Here is a 17157-nt window from a genome sequence, read left to right on the forward strand (position 1 = left end):
TTACTTTGATCTTGAACTATCTACAAGTCAGCGAGACAGATACGTCCTCTGTCGCACATATGCACACACCAATCATTCGTCCCCTCAAAAAAGAGCTAAATTAGCTAGGATTTGTTAGTGGATGAACAGGTCATGCATGATGCCAGGCAGCTGCGTTCAAACCAGTTCCAGGGAAAGCTAGCCAAAGGCAAAAAAAGCGAAGTCTTCATCGAACGCTCTCGTCGTACAGATCAACTGATCGGACGGCCAGGATCGATGAGCTTCTTCTGCTGGCGGGCCCACGGGCCGGTCGTTTGGTTCCTGCGTGCGTAAACTTAAACTAAAGAATCCTCACGAGTGGGCCTGGCCTGCCTTATCTGGTCGCCGACGTCACCGCGTTGACCCGACGACCGGGCAAGGAGACCGCAGCTTTGACCGCCCAGGAGACCGCCACGTCACGCTCTGGCTGGATGGCGTCGCCCGTGGTTCCCTTGCACGTTTATGGCGACATCCTTTTTACATGCGCAGTCAAACTACTCTATGTAAAATCCTCAAGAAAAAAGTGCACTGCAAAATCCCAACTAGACAGTACTACATACGGCTCCAGGCGTTCATGTGCAGTTCTGTTTGTATATTCCAATTATTTGTTCGCTGCTACTTACTATTTTTACATGTCAAAGTTAATGCATTTCTTGTTTATTTAAATATTTTTTTGAGGAACACCTTACAACCGCAGACGCTCATAACACGCACGTACACTCACCCCTTTGAACGCATACACGCACACTCTAGCCCTATGAGCACCTCCGAAAGACTAAGCCGACAGATCTTGAGAGATTTACGAAGTCACCGTTGACGCCTCGCTGTTGACGGATACGTCACCTACCACTAAAAGAATAGCACTGGTTAAATCTTGAAATAGTGCAGGAAAATGTGACACCCATATGTCAAGTCTAAGACCTGAACTGGATGGGCTATCACAACTTCTTATAGAAATGTTGTTGATCAGTGCCGTACTGGTGCAGGCTAACTATACATAAAACCATTAGCTAGGTCTCCTTTGCTAAAGGAAGCTAACTAGCTATGGGCCGGATATGGATAAGGAGCAAAGTTCGTGTTTAGTTTGTAGTACTTCTATATGCTTATATCACGAAGAATAGTGCAGTGTCATCTGTGGATATCTTTAGCTTGGTCCAAGCTCCAAATTATGTAGTGGTATGTGTGTAGTCCTACGTGGTGGAATCTCTCCAAATCACCGACCCTGCAGGCGCCCCTTCATCACACCATGGAGCTAGTGGTATTTTGCTTCTTCTTTTCTTTCTTTGATCCGGGAAAGGAAACCAAACCATTGGAGAGGTGTAGCTAGCTAGCTTAGCTGTACAAGGCACAAGCTTTTAGGCATTTCGCACAACAAAACTGCAAAGACAAGTTTGGAACGCAACATGGCATGTATGACAAATTAAGATCAAGGATGTCTCCAGAAGATGCCATTTTTTTTAAAGTCCGGAGTCCGATCCTACACAGCTGGGCATCAACTTGGGATATCTATTCACTGGTAGGCTGGGTACAATTAACCACTGTCTTAACCATCAAAAACCAATAGTTGGTTCTCATATATATTTAGTGTCCTAAAAAAACTCAAGTGTATCGATGATGGATGTGTATCCCCCACGCAGGTTCAAATCATGACAAACTAAACATATAATTTGTGCAATCTCTTCTGTGTTAGGAAGGACATGCGTATATAAGCTCTCTTTCCATATGTTCATTCGTTATTCAGTAGTAGTGATGAACGATGAGGAATCATGATTCTCATGGATGGGGTTGACTATAATCTATGGTCTTTTTAGATTATCACTCCCCCTATCCACCAAGGACTGTTAATTGTACTAAAGAGTTTTCGTTGAGGACTATTCAGTTACACCATAGGAAAACATGCACTGAATATCTCTCCAAGGGTCAAAATGAACGAAAGATCCTCTTGGAAGGGTTTTTTTTTATTCACAAGATTTAAAAAACCGCAAAGATACATTATGATGCTTACTTGAATCTCACATGATTGAGTTTGCATGAACGATAATTTGGTTACATGCACAGAAAAAACAGAGGAATCTTTCCTGGGGGCTTGAGTCACTCAATTTTTTCCTATTAGATATATTTCATATATAATATGGGAGTCGTTAATAGAAAAATCCTACGAGTTACAAACCCTACAAATATAAGGAAAAAACATAAGATTTTTTTTCCGTAAGTTTCAGTTCTTCTAAATTTCTATGAAAATTATTTGATCAAAGAGGCTTGAAATGTAGTGCAGAGTATCTTTAGAAAAAAAAAGTCCTATAAAATGTGATGATACAAATAAAAACCACCTAAAAAAATCCCTAGGATCGATTGCAACCCTCCAAAATCCCTTTAAAATCATTTAAATCATAGATGCTTTAAGCAGAAACCTGTTAATTAACCCGATAGAACTACATCAATAGCATCTTGCTTAGCGAAAAATGGCTTTTGGAGCTCTTTATTTTAAAACAATATTCATATTTCTGAGGTTCAAAAAATTCTGAAATATTTTCCATTGTAAACATAGATGTATTCTACGTGCCTACAAATTTTCGTAAAGAAATAGTTAATTTGTGATCTGTGCAAAATTCACAAATCTGTAGATTTGAAATAGACACTTGGGAGGGTATTACTAAAGCTTGAAGTGCATCATGCACTGTATTTTTTTGCATGTACAGTTGTGGATGCGCTCAAAAGGAAACCAGCAAGAAATGGGAAAAAAATAATTGAAGACCACTCTATGAATTTAATTTGCATACTATATACTAGTCAAGTCACTCTATGAATTTAATTTGCATAAATGTCCTCTAGGCTCCACAAGTTGTCGTCGAAATCCCCGAACTCGAATTCTGGTAGTCCCGTGGCAGCGAGGAGCTCCGACCAGCTCCCGCCAAGCTCATCGTCACCGCCATGGATCGCGTGATCATCGCCGCCCATCGCCCCCTCATCCCTTCGCACGAAGCAATTCACGGCCGTACCATCCGCGTTGTTCGTGGTGACAGCACTTGCAGCGCCCCACGGAGAGAGACGATATTGCCCCTCGTGCATCGTCGACACCATCTCTGCCGTCAATACCGAAGACCGGAGCGTGCTAGAGGTGTCGTCGGGGCTCATCTCCGCCGTCGCATCCGCCGCCCGTCCTATCATCGGCTCACTCCTACTCATCCCATGACGATGATCAGCACGCGTCGCCATCGTCGTCGTCATCGTCTCCGGCGCCGGCGGCACACCGGCGTTGTTGGCGTCGGCGTGCATGCGCTCGATGAGGCGGGGCATCCAGACTAGCCGGACGACGTCCCGGAACTGTCGGCTGTTGACGTCGCACCGGAGCTGCCTGGCGTGCTTCTGCACCCGGGTCCGCCAGTAGTTCTTGATCTCGTTGTCCGTCCTGCCGGGGAGCCGCTGCGCGATCTTGGACCAGCGGTTGCCCCAGCGCGAGTGCAGGTCCAGGATCAGCAGCTGCTCCTCTGCCGTGATGTTGCCCCGCCGGACGTCCGGACGGAGGTAGTTCAGCCACCGCAGCCGGCAGCTCTTCCCCGTTCTCCTCAACCCTGCACACACATGTCAAGACAAAATTATGTATCTCCTAGCTTGTTAATTAATTTAGGTTGGCTAACAATGGGGAATGCTAGTATACCTCATCTTATCTCTAGCTTGCGAAATGTGATGAGGAACAAAATTAAAGCAGATGTGACATGTACCAGGATATGTTCTCCAGAGAAGAAAGATTACTCTAGACTTCTAGTATATATTAACGTGTAGAATTACACTTAAGCTAGCGTACTCACCGGCGCATCGGGCGAGCGAGTTCCAGCGGCCTTCGCCGTGCTGGGCGACGTAGTCCACGAGCAGCGCGTCCTCCTCCGCCGTCCAGGGGCCCCTCCTCAGGTCACCTTCGTCCTCGCTCGCCGTCGCCGCCACCGCCACCGCCTTCGCCGGCTCCGACGAGCCACCCGGGCTCATCGCCGCCTCCATGCCCATGTAGTACTCCTTGTCCATGTCCATGATCAGCACGATCAATCCGAGCTCGATCGATCCACAAGAAGTATCTAAGTGGTAGAGCCGCTAGCTGTGGAGTGTTAATTTTGGGAGCTATGTATGGATGATCGAGCTAGCTAGTAGATGAGCTAGAGCTTGATTGATTGAGGAGATGTGGAGGGATCGAGACGGATATATTGGGTTTATATAGGGATGGACGATCGATGTCGAGAAGGGAATTAGCGAGAAGACGACTAGCCAGTGACTGTGGTCTGTGGTAATTAAAGCCTAAAGTGAAGGAAGAAGGCGTGCGTGCGCGCGTGTCGCCAGAGTAAACAAAACTCAAACGGGTTAAGAAATCAGCGTGTCCGTCTCCCGCCGGTCCACCTTTGACCGTTGACCCGCCCACGTACGGCCAAAGCTAGCTAGCTACATTTTTTTTTCTCAATTCTTCCTTCTCCTCTAGAGCCCTATTGCCTATACATTGCTTGGAACATCTCATCATAGGCGTGTCTTGTCTTCTCGATCAAGATACTACGAAACCACTTCTGGGTCCAGCGGAATAATAAGAGAATATATCTTATACATCTAAATATATTCCTCTTGCAAAAGGAGGAGCACTTTCCAGAGTGCTAGTGTTTTAGTTTAATTTGACTGACCAATAATACTCCATATATGTATATACTAGCACTACCGAAAGGGAATTAAGCGATCGAGATGAACTTGCAAAGGCTGAATTGATCCGGAATACTTCCGGAGTTCGTTGGAGATTGGAGGGCCGGGGCATCTTTGAACGGCAAAAGGAACTTTGGATTATATTCTCAAGTCAGAATATACTGGAAGTGTATATATATATATATAAATATATATATAACTGTTACTTTCTCCTGCATGCATTTTGGTAAGTTTCTTTTGTGAGCATTTGCTCGGTTCTTAAGGACATAAATTAAGAACCCGATACAACTCGGCTAAGAGCAACTCAGCAGTAGCCCCTAAAACAAGCTCCCTAAATGTTGTTCAGGGGCTCCCTAAATATTGTTTAGGGGCTTCCCCTCGGGAGCGGCAGCGCTGAGCGGCCTCGAGGGCGGTGGGCAGTTGCCGAGCGGGGGCGTAGGGGAAGGCGGGCACGAGGCCAGGCGGACGGGCGGCGCGCAGAGCGAGGCTCGACGCTGGCTCGATCTCAGGCAGCGGCGGCCCTGGGACCGGCGGCGCGGGGCAAGGCCGCGGGGGTGCGGGGGAAGGGGTGGCGGGGAACGGGCCGGCGGCGAAGCGCAGGGGCGGCCGGCGGTGCGGAGTGGTGCCGTCCAGTGAAGTGCACGCACACGGGAGCAAGAAAGCTGACATGGCGGGGGGGAAAGAGAATAGGGGCTCCCCCTACGGACCCCTGGGATTGGGGGCTTGGGGTGTTCTTTTAGGGGCGGGATGTACGTAGGGGCTCTGTTGTAGATGTTTTTTTTTTTCCTCTGGTCCCTAAAGGGAGATAGGACCCTGTTTAGGGGTCCTGCTGAAGATGCTCTAATACTGCTATCTACACATGGTATGTGTCCTCACAAAATTGCCAAAATTAAAACATGAATGGACATCTTATACTACTAAGAAAAAAAAGTTATCTCCTCATTACACAGGCGGTTTAACCTGGTACTAAAATAATTAAAAGGATCTTTCAAGCTAGTGCATCCATCTAATTAATATATTTTGCTGAGCAAAAACCAAAAGCCGTACTAAATATATGAAAAGCTATTATCACAAGCCTTTTTATTTTCTTATAAAAAGGTACTGTTACAAACCATTCGTACAAAGCAAAACTCTGCTCCTCCTCACGTGTGGCTAGCCCATTCCATGGCGGCGTCCAAAAACCGCCTCTTAATAAAATAAACGGCGCTGGCAAATTAGCATTCTTGGGGGCATGTGTTTGCTTCACTACTCTTTAGCTTAGGATAGTGAGAGGCTGTCTTCTCATAATTGGTGTTGTTTAGTGGGAGACTAGACGAAATTACTCAGTCAAAATTAAGAAGGCAGGGCAAGTAAAAGAGACTTGGACCAAATTAACCAGCTGGTTTGATTTATGACCAGAAGTACTACTAACTTGAGTTCATACTTCATACAGGTTAATTTCCTTTCAAGCTAGTCAATCCATCTCTTGTACTATTTTGTTTGAAAAGATATATGTTAAGGAAAAAGGGTAATGGCAAAATCCATGGTGGGAATAAAGTCTGATTTTTGTGTGTGTATGTCCCAATTTAAAAGTTTAAAATGATTATATTTTAATTAGTCTATTGTCATGATATTGAAAGGTGCACCAGTAAATAAACCTCCAACAGCAAAAAAATCCAAATAATTCATTCAGATGGCCTAAGTGTCTGCAGCCAAACAACAATAACTAAATGTTGGCAAATAACTTTGTCATGTACACCACACATGCATGCATGTTGGCGACAAATATTGATCCTACCCCAAACTCAAATTCTTAATTCAGTCCTCCCATGTTCAATTGGGATCTTCTACTACTATTCCAAGCGATTAAGCATGTGAGCTGCAGCCTCTTTGACTTGGCCAAGACGCCTCCTCTGTCTAATTGTTTAATCATCCACTTCCTGGTCTCATTAGTTTCTGTTACAATATTTTGACCAGCTCTGTGCCTCTGTGCAGTGGATTCAACTCCTTAGCTGCAGTCTCTGCCCTGCTGCTTGCATGATGCTGCTTTAATTAATTAGAGTTTAGACCACTTTTAAGCCAGCAGGCTAATAGTACTAACTCGTTTACTAATACCGGGTGGTAGGATCCAATTAGCGTATTCTACTGACGTTTTAAGGTCAGCTTGCCGTTTGACTTGGGAATTGGATGCACTAATCTTAATTGGTTGACCAAGTGTCGGTGTTAGGATTCTTAAGACTCGAGGGCTTAGCTACAGGAGAAGAGTATGACTTTGGTTTCACGTAGTACTTCTCTGGTATATAAATAATGACATGTTAGGCGACACACATTATGGATGAAAAATTGTGCCATACTTGGACAAATGATTTTGTCAAGAACACATTAACACTTTGCTCATGCTTGAGGGCGAGCGAATATCCATGATTTTCGGTAAAATGACATGTATTTCAAAACAGAGGCCGGGTTCTATATTTTTACGACTAGCCGTCACTTGAACAATAATTTAGAGAAATGTAGTACGAACCAGATGAGTTTACTCTAAGTCTCTAACCTGCCGCAGCTGGCTGCCAAATGATGACATTTGCATTGCTAACAACGATTACTTAATTTGCTGTTAAAGTGATGGCTGCTGCTACTGGAACATGCATGCAGCATGGGTCAAATATACTTATTAGTAATTAGTTTATTACTTGTAGATGACAAATGGGATTACTAGTCACTGTGCAGGTTTCTAGAATGTCACTGTACAATAAATATCTCATGCATAAAATAGTCGAATCAATTAAATAATCCCTCACCACCCTGACTAATCAAACTAATTAATTAACCAGTCTCTCGTTAAAACGGCCGGTAACTAGTACTACTTTCAAAAAGTAGGTCAATTTGAGAGACTTTTGAACTGAGCCCAAGGATATGAAAATTGCTTCTTTAGTGGTGGTAATGCCGTTGCAAAGCCGGCTTAATGATTAGGATTGTACTGGTTGGCAAGATGAACAAGCATACGACTTTGGGCTAATATTAGCTGCAAAAAGAAAGGCAGGGAGAGATGGAGGAGACCGGAAGAGAAAGGAAAAACTGAAAAAGGTGAAGCTGAGTGGCACGTCAGTCTCTCTAGCTCTTTCACCCCACTAACAACAGTAGTCTGATATGCGATTGAAGTGAAAACTCGACAGGAAAAGAACAAGAAGGAATTAAAACGTGTGTTTTTGCTATAGCTGCTAGCTATGATATCTTCCTTTGACATTTTGTCCTTAAACAGCGCTGAAATTAAACGTGATTTAAATTAGAAACACACGTTACAATTCTCCTTGCTTTTCCTCAACGCGTGTGCTGGCTTGAAAGACAAATCAATCATTGACATCTAAACTTTTTAAAATTCTGTAATTAATAGCACGGATGTAACTTATTATCAGCAGTATGTAAATTTTCTAATCACGTTCTAGTATTCTCTCCGTCCAACAAAAGATGTCTCAAGTTTATCAAAATTTAGATGTATGTAGACATGACTTAATATATAGATGCATTCTAATTTAGTAAAAGTTGAAACATATTTTGTTTGACGGAGGGAGTACTTCGAACAGAAAATATCTTAGGCTATGATCTTTGCTCCGGTGTCAACCGTAAAAAAGTCAATCCACAGTGGCGGATAGAAAGCTAAAAGTAAAGTTAACTAAAAAACTACACTCATCCCGTGTTCTTGTCATTAGCACGGACGCTGGTATAATAATCGAGAGAATTGATCAATTAGTAGAGAGCCAACCCTATGCCCCATCACATTAGTCTAATTAATTCTTGTTTTAGTTAATTCAGCTCGACGCGTACAAGATCTGGCCTGCCTTATCCGTCGCCGTTGACACTCGAGCCCGTCAGGATAGATTTGGCCGCAACGCCCATCGAGATGGACACGGACGGCTGGGATCGATTTGACTTCGTGGAAAGAATATGGGATCCGAGCGTTCACGAAAGTTTGCACGCGTGCGTGTTATTGTGCTTTTTTTCTCTGCGGGGTTGCTTGAATTGCTTGCTTGACATGTAACTCTTGATCTGAACTGCTCGTGCATTGCCCGGTCAGCATCATCCAAATGTGTTGATCCAAAAAAGTTGGCACACTCAGGGAATGTACACGTGGTACAGCGACCTGGCAGTGGCAGGCGAATGGGAGAGACGGAGATGGTACGGTTTGTGTACAAGTTGAAAATTCACCCTGCCTGCCTGCCATTCGGTCATATCCACATCCTATTTTGCCTCACCCCTCCATGTCCCCGTCCTTTTTTTGCCTCACCCCTCCATCCCATATTTCCAGTAATCCTTCGATCCATAAGTGTCTCAGATTTTATATTGGAGTACTAACTTAACTAGCAGGTGTGCCTGTGCGTTGCTACGGAATCCGGTGGCTGGAATCAGCTGCAAGGGGTGCGCAGGTGGTTGGCGAAGGCTGAGAAGGTCGGGACGCTTGGGACGCTGGGGGATGCGGTCATGCGGCTGCACCAGGTTGCGAGGTCTAGTGAGGAGTTGACGCGACAGGCAGAATGGAGCAAGCAGCTCATGACGCAGTCAAGGTCGGCCGTCTCCCACGAGTCTGACGGCTGGCGGCGGTGGAGGTGGTGGGAGAACAGGTGAAGCGGGCGGCGACGTGACGGCTTTGCTCGGAGTGCTGTGGCGTCGGTTAGCATCGGTTGTAAGACGGAGGAGGAAAAATCGGGCTGAGGGTGGAGGGGAAGGCTCGAGCATGGGCTCGCGCGGACGCGGTGGCGTCGGTCGTAAGGTGGAGGAGGAGGAATCGTGAATAAGACAAAAAGAAGAGAAAATAACGGAAAGTGACATATTTGTTGTAATTTTAACAAAGTTGACCTACCGTGTCCGTGCCAATCACCAACTCAAATTTAATAGATTTTTTTTGAGCGAATCCAATTTAATAGATAGTAATAGATACAGAGTTGTACGCTCTGTGTTATGTCATAGGTGGGTACGTATCGCAATGGCCTAGCTCGGATAGGGCCGTACAATTGTAGAAAAGCACTGTGAAAGCCCAGCCCAGTATAGCCTCAAACCGAAGAAAAAACATTTCCGGTGCACAGACAGAAGAGATTATAGGGAGGAGACCCAAGTTGGTGCAGATAAGCATTCACGGGTAAGAAAACCCAAGTGCACATTTTGAGGATTCAGATTGGATTTACATGGATTCTGACAGAAAGTTACAGATTATTTTCCGGAGGTTATGACCAGAGTCACTCACGCTGAGGAATGTACCTGTGGCGTTCTGCTTACAGGCCATAACCAGAAAGCAAGCAAATACTGCTTATACGGTTGGTATTACCGGGGCCAACTTGTCCGACAGCCCGCCAATCATCCTCTCTGCATGCTTCCCGCGTTCGCCGGTGCGAATTCTTACGACGTCCGCGACGGGTATCACTGTGAAAAGAGACACAGGCAGTGCGAAAGCATCAGTAATTATGCATGCGGCAATGCTTCAGTATCTTCTGCAAGGCATGTTGCCCCAGAGACTGGTTATACCAGAGTAGTTCCTCCAAGAAACTGAACTTGCAGATTCATTTCAGAACGCCAAGCTAGTACATTAACTAGTCACACTTTCTAGCTATGTATAGTATGTCGTGGATAAAGATACAGAGGAAGAATATAATGGGAGTAACAAAACTCCCTTTGTGACAGCACAGTGCTCAAAGCACTGAAGCCCAGACAGATCCACTAGATATTAGGCAAATCAACAAACGACTGTTCATGAGTAAGATAAACGCAATATATCATAGCTAAAAGGGGTCACCAAAACAATGCACTTACAGAATATTTTCCCATCACCAATTTCTCCAGTTCTTGCCTTTTCAATTATCTTGTCAATTACTGGCTCAACCTGAAGAATGCACAGTTTATTACCAAATTTCAATATTATCACAGTATCATAGAAATGAACAGAAGCAAAATATGTCATAGAAAAAGAGGGAAACAATTGCAAAGTTAATTACTTAATTTCAACATTTTGATCAACAAGCGTAGCTATGCAGGTAGGAAACCCAAGTGCACTTTTGAGGATTACTAAAAAAGGTAAAGAAGCAATCACCTGCTCCTTGCACACCACTATTTCCATTTTCACTTTGGCTATAAATGTATCTTCTGCAAATTCTGACCCTGCAGACCAACAACGAGCTAGCGTCAGCAGTGAGGACTTAGATCTGCATGAATTAAACTAGTTTCCACATAGGCAGAGTAAACATACTCGATCAATTAGGTAAAAATTAAGATAATCCAAGCTGTAAAATATCAATTTATCACTACTGATATGTATGCTAAAACATCACGAATCATTCTCCATTATCTCGATGATTTTCCTTTTTATAGCTTTTTCCTCATGTAGCATTCCAGTGTTTTCATGCTTCTTGTCCATGGCCTTTTTTTTCATAATTTTCTCATGAAGATTGCTACTCATAGCACAATACTACAATCACAGCCTCTTTCATGAATACACATGAAAAACAGAAGTTGATTGGCAATCCAATCCATATTTCGTGATATGCTAACAACTTGAACAAATATTCACCCCAACTCAAAACTGCATATACAAAGACAGAGCTAACATTTCATAAGTTGCTCATATTAATAGCTTTAAGGCTATAAGAATTTCAATGAGAATGAACAACTTGAGTAAACGAAACTGCAAGAAAACTTCTGCACATCCTTGTTAGTTGGCTGTATTGAGGTCCCAAGGAATGAGCAAGGTGCTAACAACCGAAATTGAAAAGTAACTTCTAAATCATTTGACATCTTTCTACTTCTGATATCAACTTATGCATGCATCAATGTTTCCCTAGTTCATTTTGCTTGCACTCATAAACCAACCATCCAGATTGCTGGAAACCTTAATAAAAAAGGAAATGAAACAATGTTGTGACATTATGGAGTTGCAGCTGAGTTGAAATGATTTCCTTCTTCTTTTTGGACCAGTTGAAAACTTGAAATCATTACAACACAATAAATTAGCTTGTGATCTTAACAGCAACAAATCTATCAAACATGGGTTGCTTTCAATTCCTGAAAGTTCAGCCCTATCTGCACAACTTGTTTCGAATTCAGAACATAGAAACCACGCGAGCAATTTTATTAATTGTTGTGACTTGTAAGAGCCTATCGGGGCACAGAACGGCTAACAGCCATGAAGTCAGGCAATCCTGATTACAACATTATTTCCAAATTGGGGGAGTTCTGCATCACAGGTCACAGCAACCAAAAGAGAACACGGGCTGGCAATGATTTTCTTAATTTGTAGCTGTCTAATTGTTCCTATCACAATTCAATGCAACCCTATGGAACTACAACACAAGGATCACAATTAAAGGCGCAGAAACTACACACAGTGAATTGGCGCTTAGCAACGTAGTCGCACAATGATGGAGTTCAAGGCAATACCTTCGTACCGCTCCGTGGATCCGCCCTGCGCCCCATAACCCCGCACATCGGACACGGTCACGCCTCTGATCCCCATTTCCAGCAAACCCTGCAGAAATCCCGTGAACCTGTTTGACCGAGCATTCCATCTACGTGCAAGAACTCCGACCATCGGCATGCCGCACTCACCGACGACACATGCGAGACCCTCCATGGCCTGCACCAAGCCGGCACAATTCAACATACATCAGCCAACAAACTGCGAAAGCTTCGGGAGCTCAACGGTGTACTGACACTACTGACTGACCTCAGGATGGCCTCGACCTTGTAGAACTCCGAGTCCGGCAGGAACCCTGGATGGGAAAAACCAATGGAAGGGAATCCTCGATCAAAGGAACCCAACCGAGGCGCAAATATCGCGTATCGGCGAGATGGGGGAGAAGGGTTCTCCTGAGTCCTGACCTGGTGCGGGAGCGCTCTCGGCGCGCGCGGCGGTGGTAAGGCGGCGACGAGGAGCGGCGGAGCCGACATGGACGAGCGGCCTCGGCCCGCGCGAGGGGAGGAGGCGGGCGGTGGGGAAGGGCCGCGGGTGAGATGCGTAGCTGCGGCGGAGGCCGCCGAGAATGGGGGCGGCGGCGGCGGAGGTCGCCGTCGGCATGAGGAACGCAGTCGTCGGCGGTCGCGGCGGCCGGGGAGAGACTTGGGGAAGCCGATGATTCGGTGGCGAACTGTCGTCTACTGACTACTCGGATGCTCAGCCTCGAAGGCTGTTAACTAGAAATACGTAAGCGCCATCCGAAGACGGGAAACAAGAATACGGAAGCGAACTGGCTCTTCTAGTATCATTATTATTTGTTTAAAAAAATGATGTTCAATTACAAGTCTTTTTGTGTGCTAAATTGCTAATTAACTAGCACTCGCACAGTGCCTCGAGCTTGGTGCGCGGCGTGGAGAAGTCGCCGGAGAGTATCTTGTCGGCGACGATGGCGTTGGCGTCCTCTGTGTAGTGCACGCCATCCCAGCTGATGTGCCTCTCCCCCTCCGGGCACGCCGTGGCCGTCGGCTGCCCGCACGTCTTGAGGTTCGCGTAGTTGTACGGCGGGCCGCCATGGCCGCAGCACGCCATCAGCGGCCGCTCGAAGCCGTACTTGCCGCTCCCCGCGGCGAAGAGGTCATACTTGATGGCGTACATGTCGGTGCACACCACGGTGGCCTCCGGCAGCTCGTCGCGCAGCCGGCGGCACGCGGCGGCGAGGCCGGCGTTGAGCGCCGCGGCGGCGGCGTTGTAGCGGGCAAGGCAGCCGGCGGGGTCGAGCTCGTCGCCGGGCCTCTGCCGCAGCGCCAGCGTCTGCGGCAGGCAGCCCAGGGGTCCCGTGTTGTACACCCAGAACTTGCGCGCGCCGCCGGCGCCGTGGAGCGTCCGCACGGCGCGCTCGATCTCGGCGACGGCGGCGGCGAGCGGGCCGCCGCCGTCGGGGTCGACGATCTCCGGCAGCGTGAGGTTGGCGAGGAAGGCGACCGTGATGTCGTTCTGGCCGATGTCCATGGAGTAGACGGCGGACCGGAAGTCCTCCTCCCGGAGCATGGAGCCCCGCCCGGACGGCCGGAGTTCCGTCGTCCGGTTCTTGAAGTGCAGGAACTGGTTTGCCTGTGTGGCGATGGTGAAGGGGATGGCGCCGGGGCTCTGCGGGTGGCTGGCGGCGGCGGCGCCGGCCACGGCGAAGTTGACGCCGCCGGTGAAGTCGGCGCCGGAGGACTCGAGGTACGGGCTGAGGTAGGCGATCCCCAGCTTCTCGGCTAGGAGGTCGATGTAGAGGCGGCCGTCGGACCAGCGGCCGGTGGTGCGGTGGAAGAAGCGGCGGCCGGCGGGCGGGCCGAGGTAGAGGCCGTAGGCGGCCGTGAAGGCGCCCGTGTCGGAGTTGGAGTCGCCGAAGTTGAACACCACGCACCTGCCATGCGCCCTCCGAGGGAGCTCACACCACTGCAGGAGCAGGATGAGGATTATTATCACCAGACCTCCATGAACTCTCACCATGTTCTTCTGTACTTTGCTATCGCAGATCTCGTCTGCTTGCGAGCTTGTTCTAGCGATTTGATCCGGAGCTCTTAAGCTCGATCTTCTGGAGGCGATTACAGTAGTAAACTGGGGGATTGGTGGTTAAGTCTTAAGTAAACATTACAAAATCTTGAGATCCGGAATGGCTGTCTGTAGACTGTACTCCGTATGAGTAGTTTATTCAGAAGCTAGTTGCACATTTCTCCGCACTCTATCCACTTGGTCTACTCCGGTAAAATGAAGCTCATTTTCGGAGGAGGGATCTTGGCGCTGAGATTTCATCTACGTTATAATTCTTATGGTCCGAATTTGTTGACGCAGCCACTTCACAAAATCCCTCTCCCTTCCTCCGGCCGTCGCGTCAAGCTTTTCGGATCGGAGGGAGTATCTGTTTGCGCTTTCAGATGTAATAGTTGCATCTACTGTTCCTGCTTTTGCAGTAACAAAGTTAGGCAGAGGCATCCCCTCCCGACGTTCGCTGAAAAAAGAGAAGCTTAGTGTCGGGGAGTTGACAATTGACATGTAGTTTGTCCTGATGGAGAACGTGATTGAGCAATGCCAGCATGTGACCTTGGCCACAACGATTGCAACTGTTTTTCTTGACTGGCTAGGACCTAGTCATCAGTTGGAAATTTAGAATGCAAGAAGATGCTTGCATGGTGCTTCAAATATTGCCATCCTGTAAATGCAATTAGCCATCAACGAGAATACCAGATGATTGAGAATGAAAACTTCCAGAAAAATCCCTGACAAAACAAGTAGGGGATGACGGAGCTTCAAATATTGCCATTAACCTTGCGAGTTTTGTGTTTTCTCTCCAGTAAATGCATATCGGAAACACATATTTTCTTCAGAGCGTCGTTAATCATATTGTGCTCTCAAGCTGCATGGAGCTCGCTCAAGCATTCATTTACAAATGGAACCGTACTTTTTTTTTAAGGGAAATGGAACCGTACTTTGTATTTGAATCTGATACTATTTGTAGCCTGTTTTGTTCTTTTGTTCATCAAGTCATGGATCGAATTCGAGTTTAAAATTTTATGGCATGTTAGATGTGTATGATGTGACAACCAACTCTGCCCAGCAGAACTCTCAGATCTCAACTGCTTGTTCCAGCGATCTGATCAGAAGCCCTTAAACTCCTTTAAAGGTAATTTTTTTTGCGGGATTAGTGATTATATATTGATCTTAATTAAACATAACGAGGAGATGGAATATTGGGCTGCTTACGGAGTTTTGTAAAAAATCTTGAGATCCAGAATGCATGATTGTCTGCTTACAAAGATTATTCGTAAGCTATACATTTCTCCGGACTCTCTTTGGTTCAGAAAAAACACATTTTCAGAGAAAGGGTCTTGGCTACGAGATTTCTTCCGGCTCAAAAGCATGTCGGCAGATCGATGGTTTGATTTCTGTGTACAGAGAGGCACGGACGGTACAGAGATGTCCATTCTTATGCAATACTTACAGATCACGCCGTCCTTGCCTCATAAACGAGGTTGGAAATTTATATCTGCGATGCCCTTTTCTTTTGCCTTGTTAGTCAGCAACATACACACAGACAAACGAGTGAATTCCATTTTTATTCCGTATTTGCATTTTTATGACACATTCTACATCATTTAAGGATTTTTTTAAAATTTATCACATCTAAGCAAACTTGTGACACTAATTATCCTATATTGTATTTTTCTTCCCACTCATTTCCCATGAATTCTGATAGGTAGGATCCACTTGTCAGACTCAATTGGCATGTCACAGGGGTGACGCCTTCTCCGTGGGCGTGTTCGGCGTGGCTTACGGAGCAAACTCCTGTCCTAACTCTCAAGCATGTTACTCACTTTCCTGTTTGGTCTTTGTCTGGACCACATCACACCAGTCTCGTTCATCTCTCTCTCTCTCTGGTTATGGTTAGGTAGCGGCGATGACGACCTAGCTTCGGAGGACTACCGGTGCCAAAGCGGATTCAACTCAGTGGTTTCTCGTTGGGGAGCAAGAGGCTCGCGCTCAGATGGCGCGGACGAAGAGACCGGCGAAACGGAAACCCAAGGGGGCGGCGAATTTGAAGCTGCCAGTCAATTCGAGGCACTGCGGATCTTCATCGAGGTTCATGGTATGTTCTTCGGGCCTCCTTTCCTTTCCCTTTCCAGTGCTCGGGTCCGTTCCAATTTCTTGATTTGCTCTTGACCCGTTCCAATTTCTCACTCATAACTTGTGTGATAATCCATCGATCTAAGAGACTCAGCCCATTCCTCTTGAGACAAAACCTTGTCATGCCCCTTGTTCTAATGAGTTCCAACATGGTAACTATTGGTTTGTCTCTAGTTAAGGATGTACTCCCTCTGATCCCTCTTTCTCAAATATGGATGTATGTATGCCTAAAAAACGTCTAGATACATGTAATATTTCGACAATTAATATGGATCAGAGGGAGTACTTGTTGAAAACCTCACCAATAAGGTTGTTGAGCACAAGATCTATCTTGGACCTTGAATTAAAAGCATGCCTAGTGACATGCTCTTTAGGAATTTGCACTTACTCACTGTCATGCTTCATCAAATGCTTTCAATTGTTCCATGACAACAATGTTCTCACCCAAAATGTAAGCATAGACAATCTTGTCAAAATATTCCATGTAGACACCACCACTGAAGCTAACACTTGAAAATTAGCAAGCACATGCCTTTTGCAATACACTTGCTCACATTCTTGAAAAAAACTGAGCTAATAAGAGCACATGGTGGGATATTTTATTAGCCAAAATAGATTATTTAGTACATACCATAGGTAACGCACAACATAAGTAAAATAATAGAGTATTGTAAATAATATTACCTACGGCCAATCTGACATAATGGTCCATCCACCGTGCTTTTCACCCTGTCCAATTGTTGACTCAAGTGTTTGTAGGAGCCATGTCCAGTCCTCAGTATGTTTCTTGTTCCGCTCCAAAGTCGTAAGAGGAAACATGTTGTTTCTATTTTTGGCATAAGCTGCTAACACTTGAGCACCATTTGTTAGCTCCACAAAAC

General features: G+C 46.0%; 3 protein-coding genes across 3 annotated transcripts; all 3 read right to left on the minus strand.

Moving 5' to 3' along the window:
* Positions 1 to 2751: 2751 nt before the first annotated feature.
* Positions 2752 to 4586, minus strand: LOC100843053 (transcription factor JAMYB). The gene is made up of 2 exons (XM_003569027.4): positions 3828 to 4586; positions 2752 to 3590 (listed from the first exon to the last, which is right to left on the minus strand). Exons 1-2 carry the CDS (start codon positions 4042 to 4044, stop codon positions 2827 to 2829), a joined length of 981 nt encoding a protein of 326 aa, XP_003569075.1. The 5' UTR covers positions 4045 to 4586; the 3' UTR covers positions 2752 to 2826.
* Positions 4587 to 9748: 5162 nt separating this feature from the next.
* LOC100832945 (nitrogen regulatory protein P-II homolog) lies at positions 9749 to 12817 on the minus strand. The gene is made up of 7 exons (XM_003566632.4): positions 12532 to 12817; positions 12377 to 12422; positions 12259 to 12286; positions 12091 to 12178; positions 10748 to 10815; positions 10471 to 10540; positions 9749 to 10083 (listed from the first exon to the last, which is right to left on the minus strand). Exons 1-7 carry the CDS (start codon positions 12725 to 12727, stop codon positions 9971 to 9973), a joined length of 609 nt encoding a protein of 202 aa, XP_003566680.1. The 5' UTR covers positions 12728 to 12817; the 3' UTR covers positions 9749 to 9970.
* Positions 12818 to 12884: 67 nt separating this feature from the next.
* LOC100833257 (GDSL esterase/lipase At1g09390) lies at positions 12885 to 14396 on the minus strand. Its single transcript, XM_003566633.3, has one exon. It carries the CDS (start codon positions 14102 to 14104, stop codon positions 12980 to 12982), a length of 1125 nt encoding a protein of 374 aa, XP_003566681.1. The 5' UTR covers positions 14105 to 14396; the 3' UTR covers positions 12885 to 12979.
* Between the last annotated feature and the right edge of the window lie 2761 nt (positions 14397 to 17157).

The sequence above is a fragment of the Brachypodium distachyon genome, chromosome 2 (assembly GCF_000005505.3).
Source record: "Brachypodium distachyon strain Bd21 chromosome 2, Brachypodium_distachyon_v3.0, whole genome shotgun sequence".
In the NCBI taxonomy this organism is placed as follows: Eukaryota; Viridiplantae; Streptophyta; class Magnoliopsida; order Poales; family Poaceae; genus Brachypodium; species Brachypodium distachyon.

What these genes read in the sequence shown, in the direction of transcription:
- LOC100843053 (XM_003569027.4), bottom strand. Translation starts at nt 4,044, where the DNA reads ATGGACATGGACAAGGAGTACTACATGGGCATGGAGGCGGCGATGAGC. An exon ending in CTCGCTCGCCCGATGCGCCG is followed by an intron (nt 3,591 to 3,827) that starts GTGAGTACGCTA and finishes ATGTGTGTGCAG; the next exon opens with GGTTGAGGAGAACGGGGAAG.
- LOC100832945 (XM_003566632.4), bottom strand. Translation starts at nt 12,727, where the DNA reads ATGCCGACGGCGACCTCCGCCGCCGCCGCCCCCATTCTCGGCGGCCTC. An exon ending in CGAGAGCGCTCCCGCACCAG is followed by an intron (nt 12,423 to 12,531) that starts GTCAGGACTCAG and finishes TTTCCCATCCAG; the next exon opens with GGTTCCTGCCGGACTCGGAG. An exon ending in TAGTGGTGTGCAAGGAGCAG is followed by an intron (nt 10,541 to 10,747) that starts GTGATTGCTTCT and finishes TGCATTCTTCAG; the next exon opens with GTTGAGCCAGTAATTGACAA.
- LOC100833257 (XM_003566633.3), bottom strand. Translation starts at nt 14,104, where the DNA reads ATGGTGAGAGTTCATGGAGGTCTGGTGATAATAATCCTCATCCTGCTC.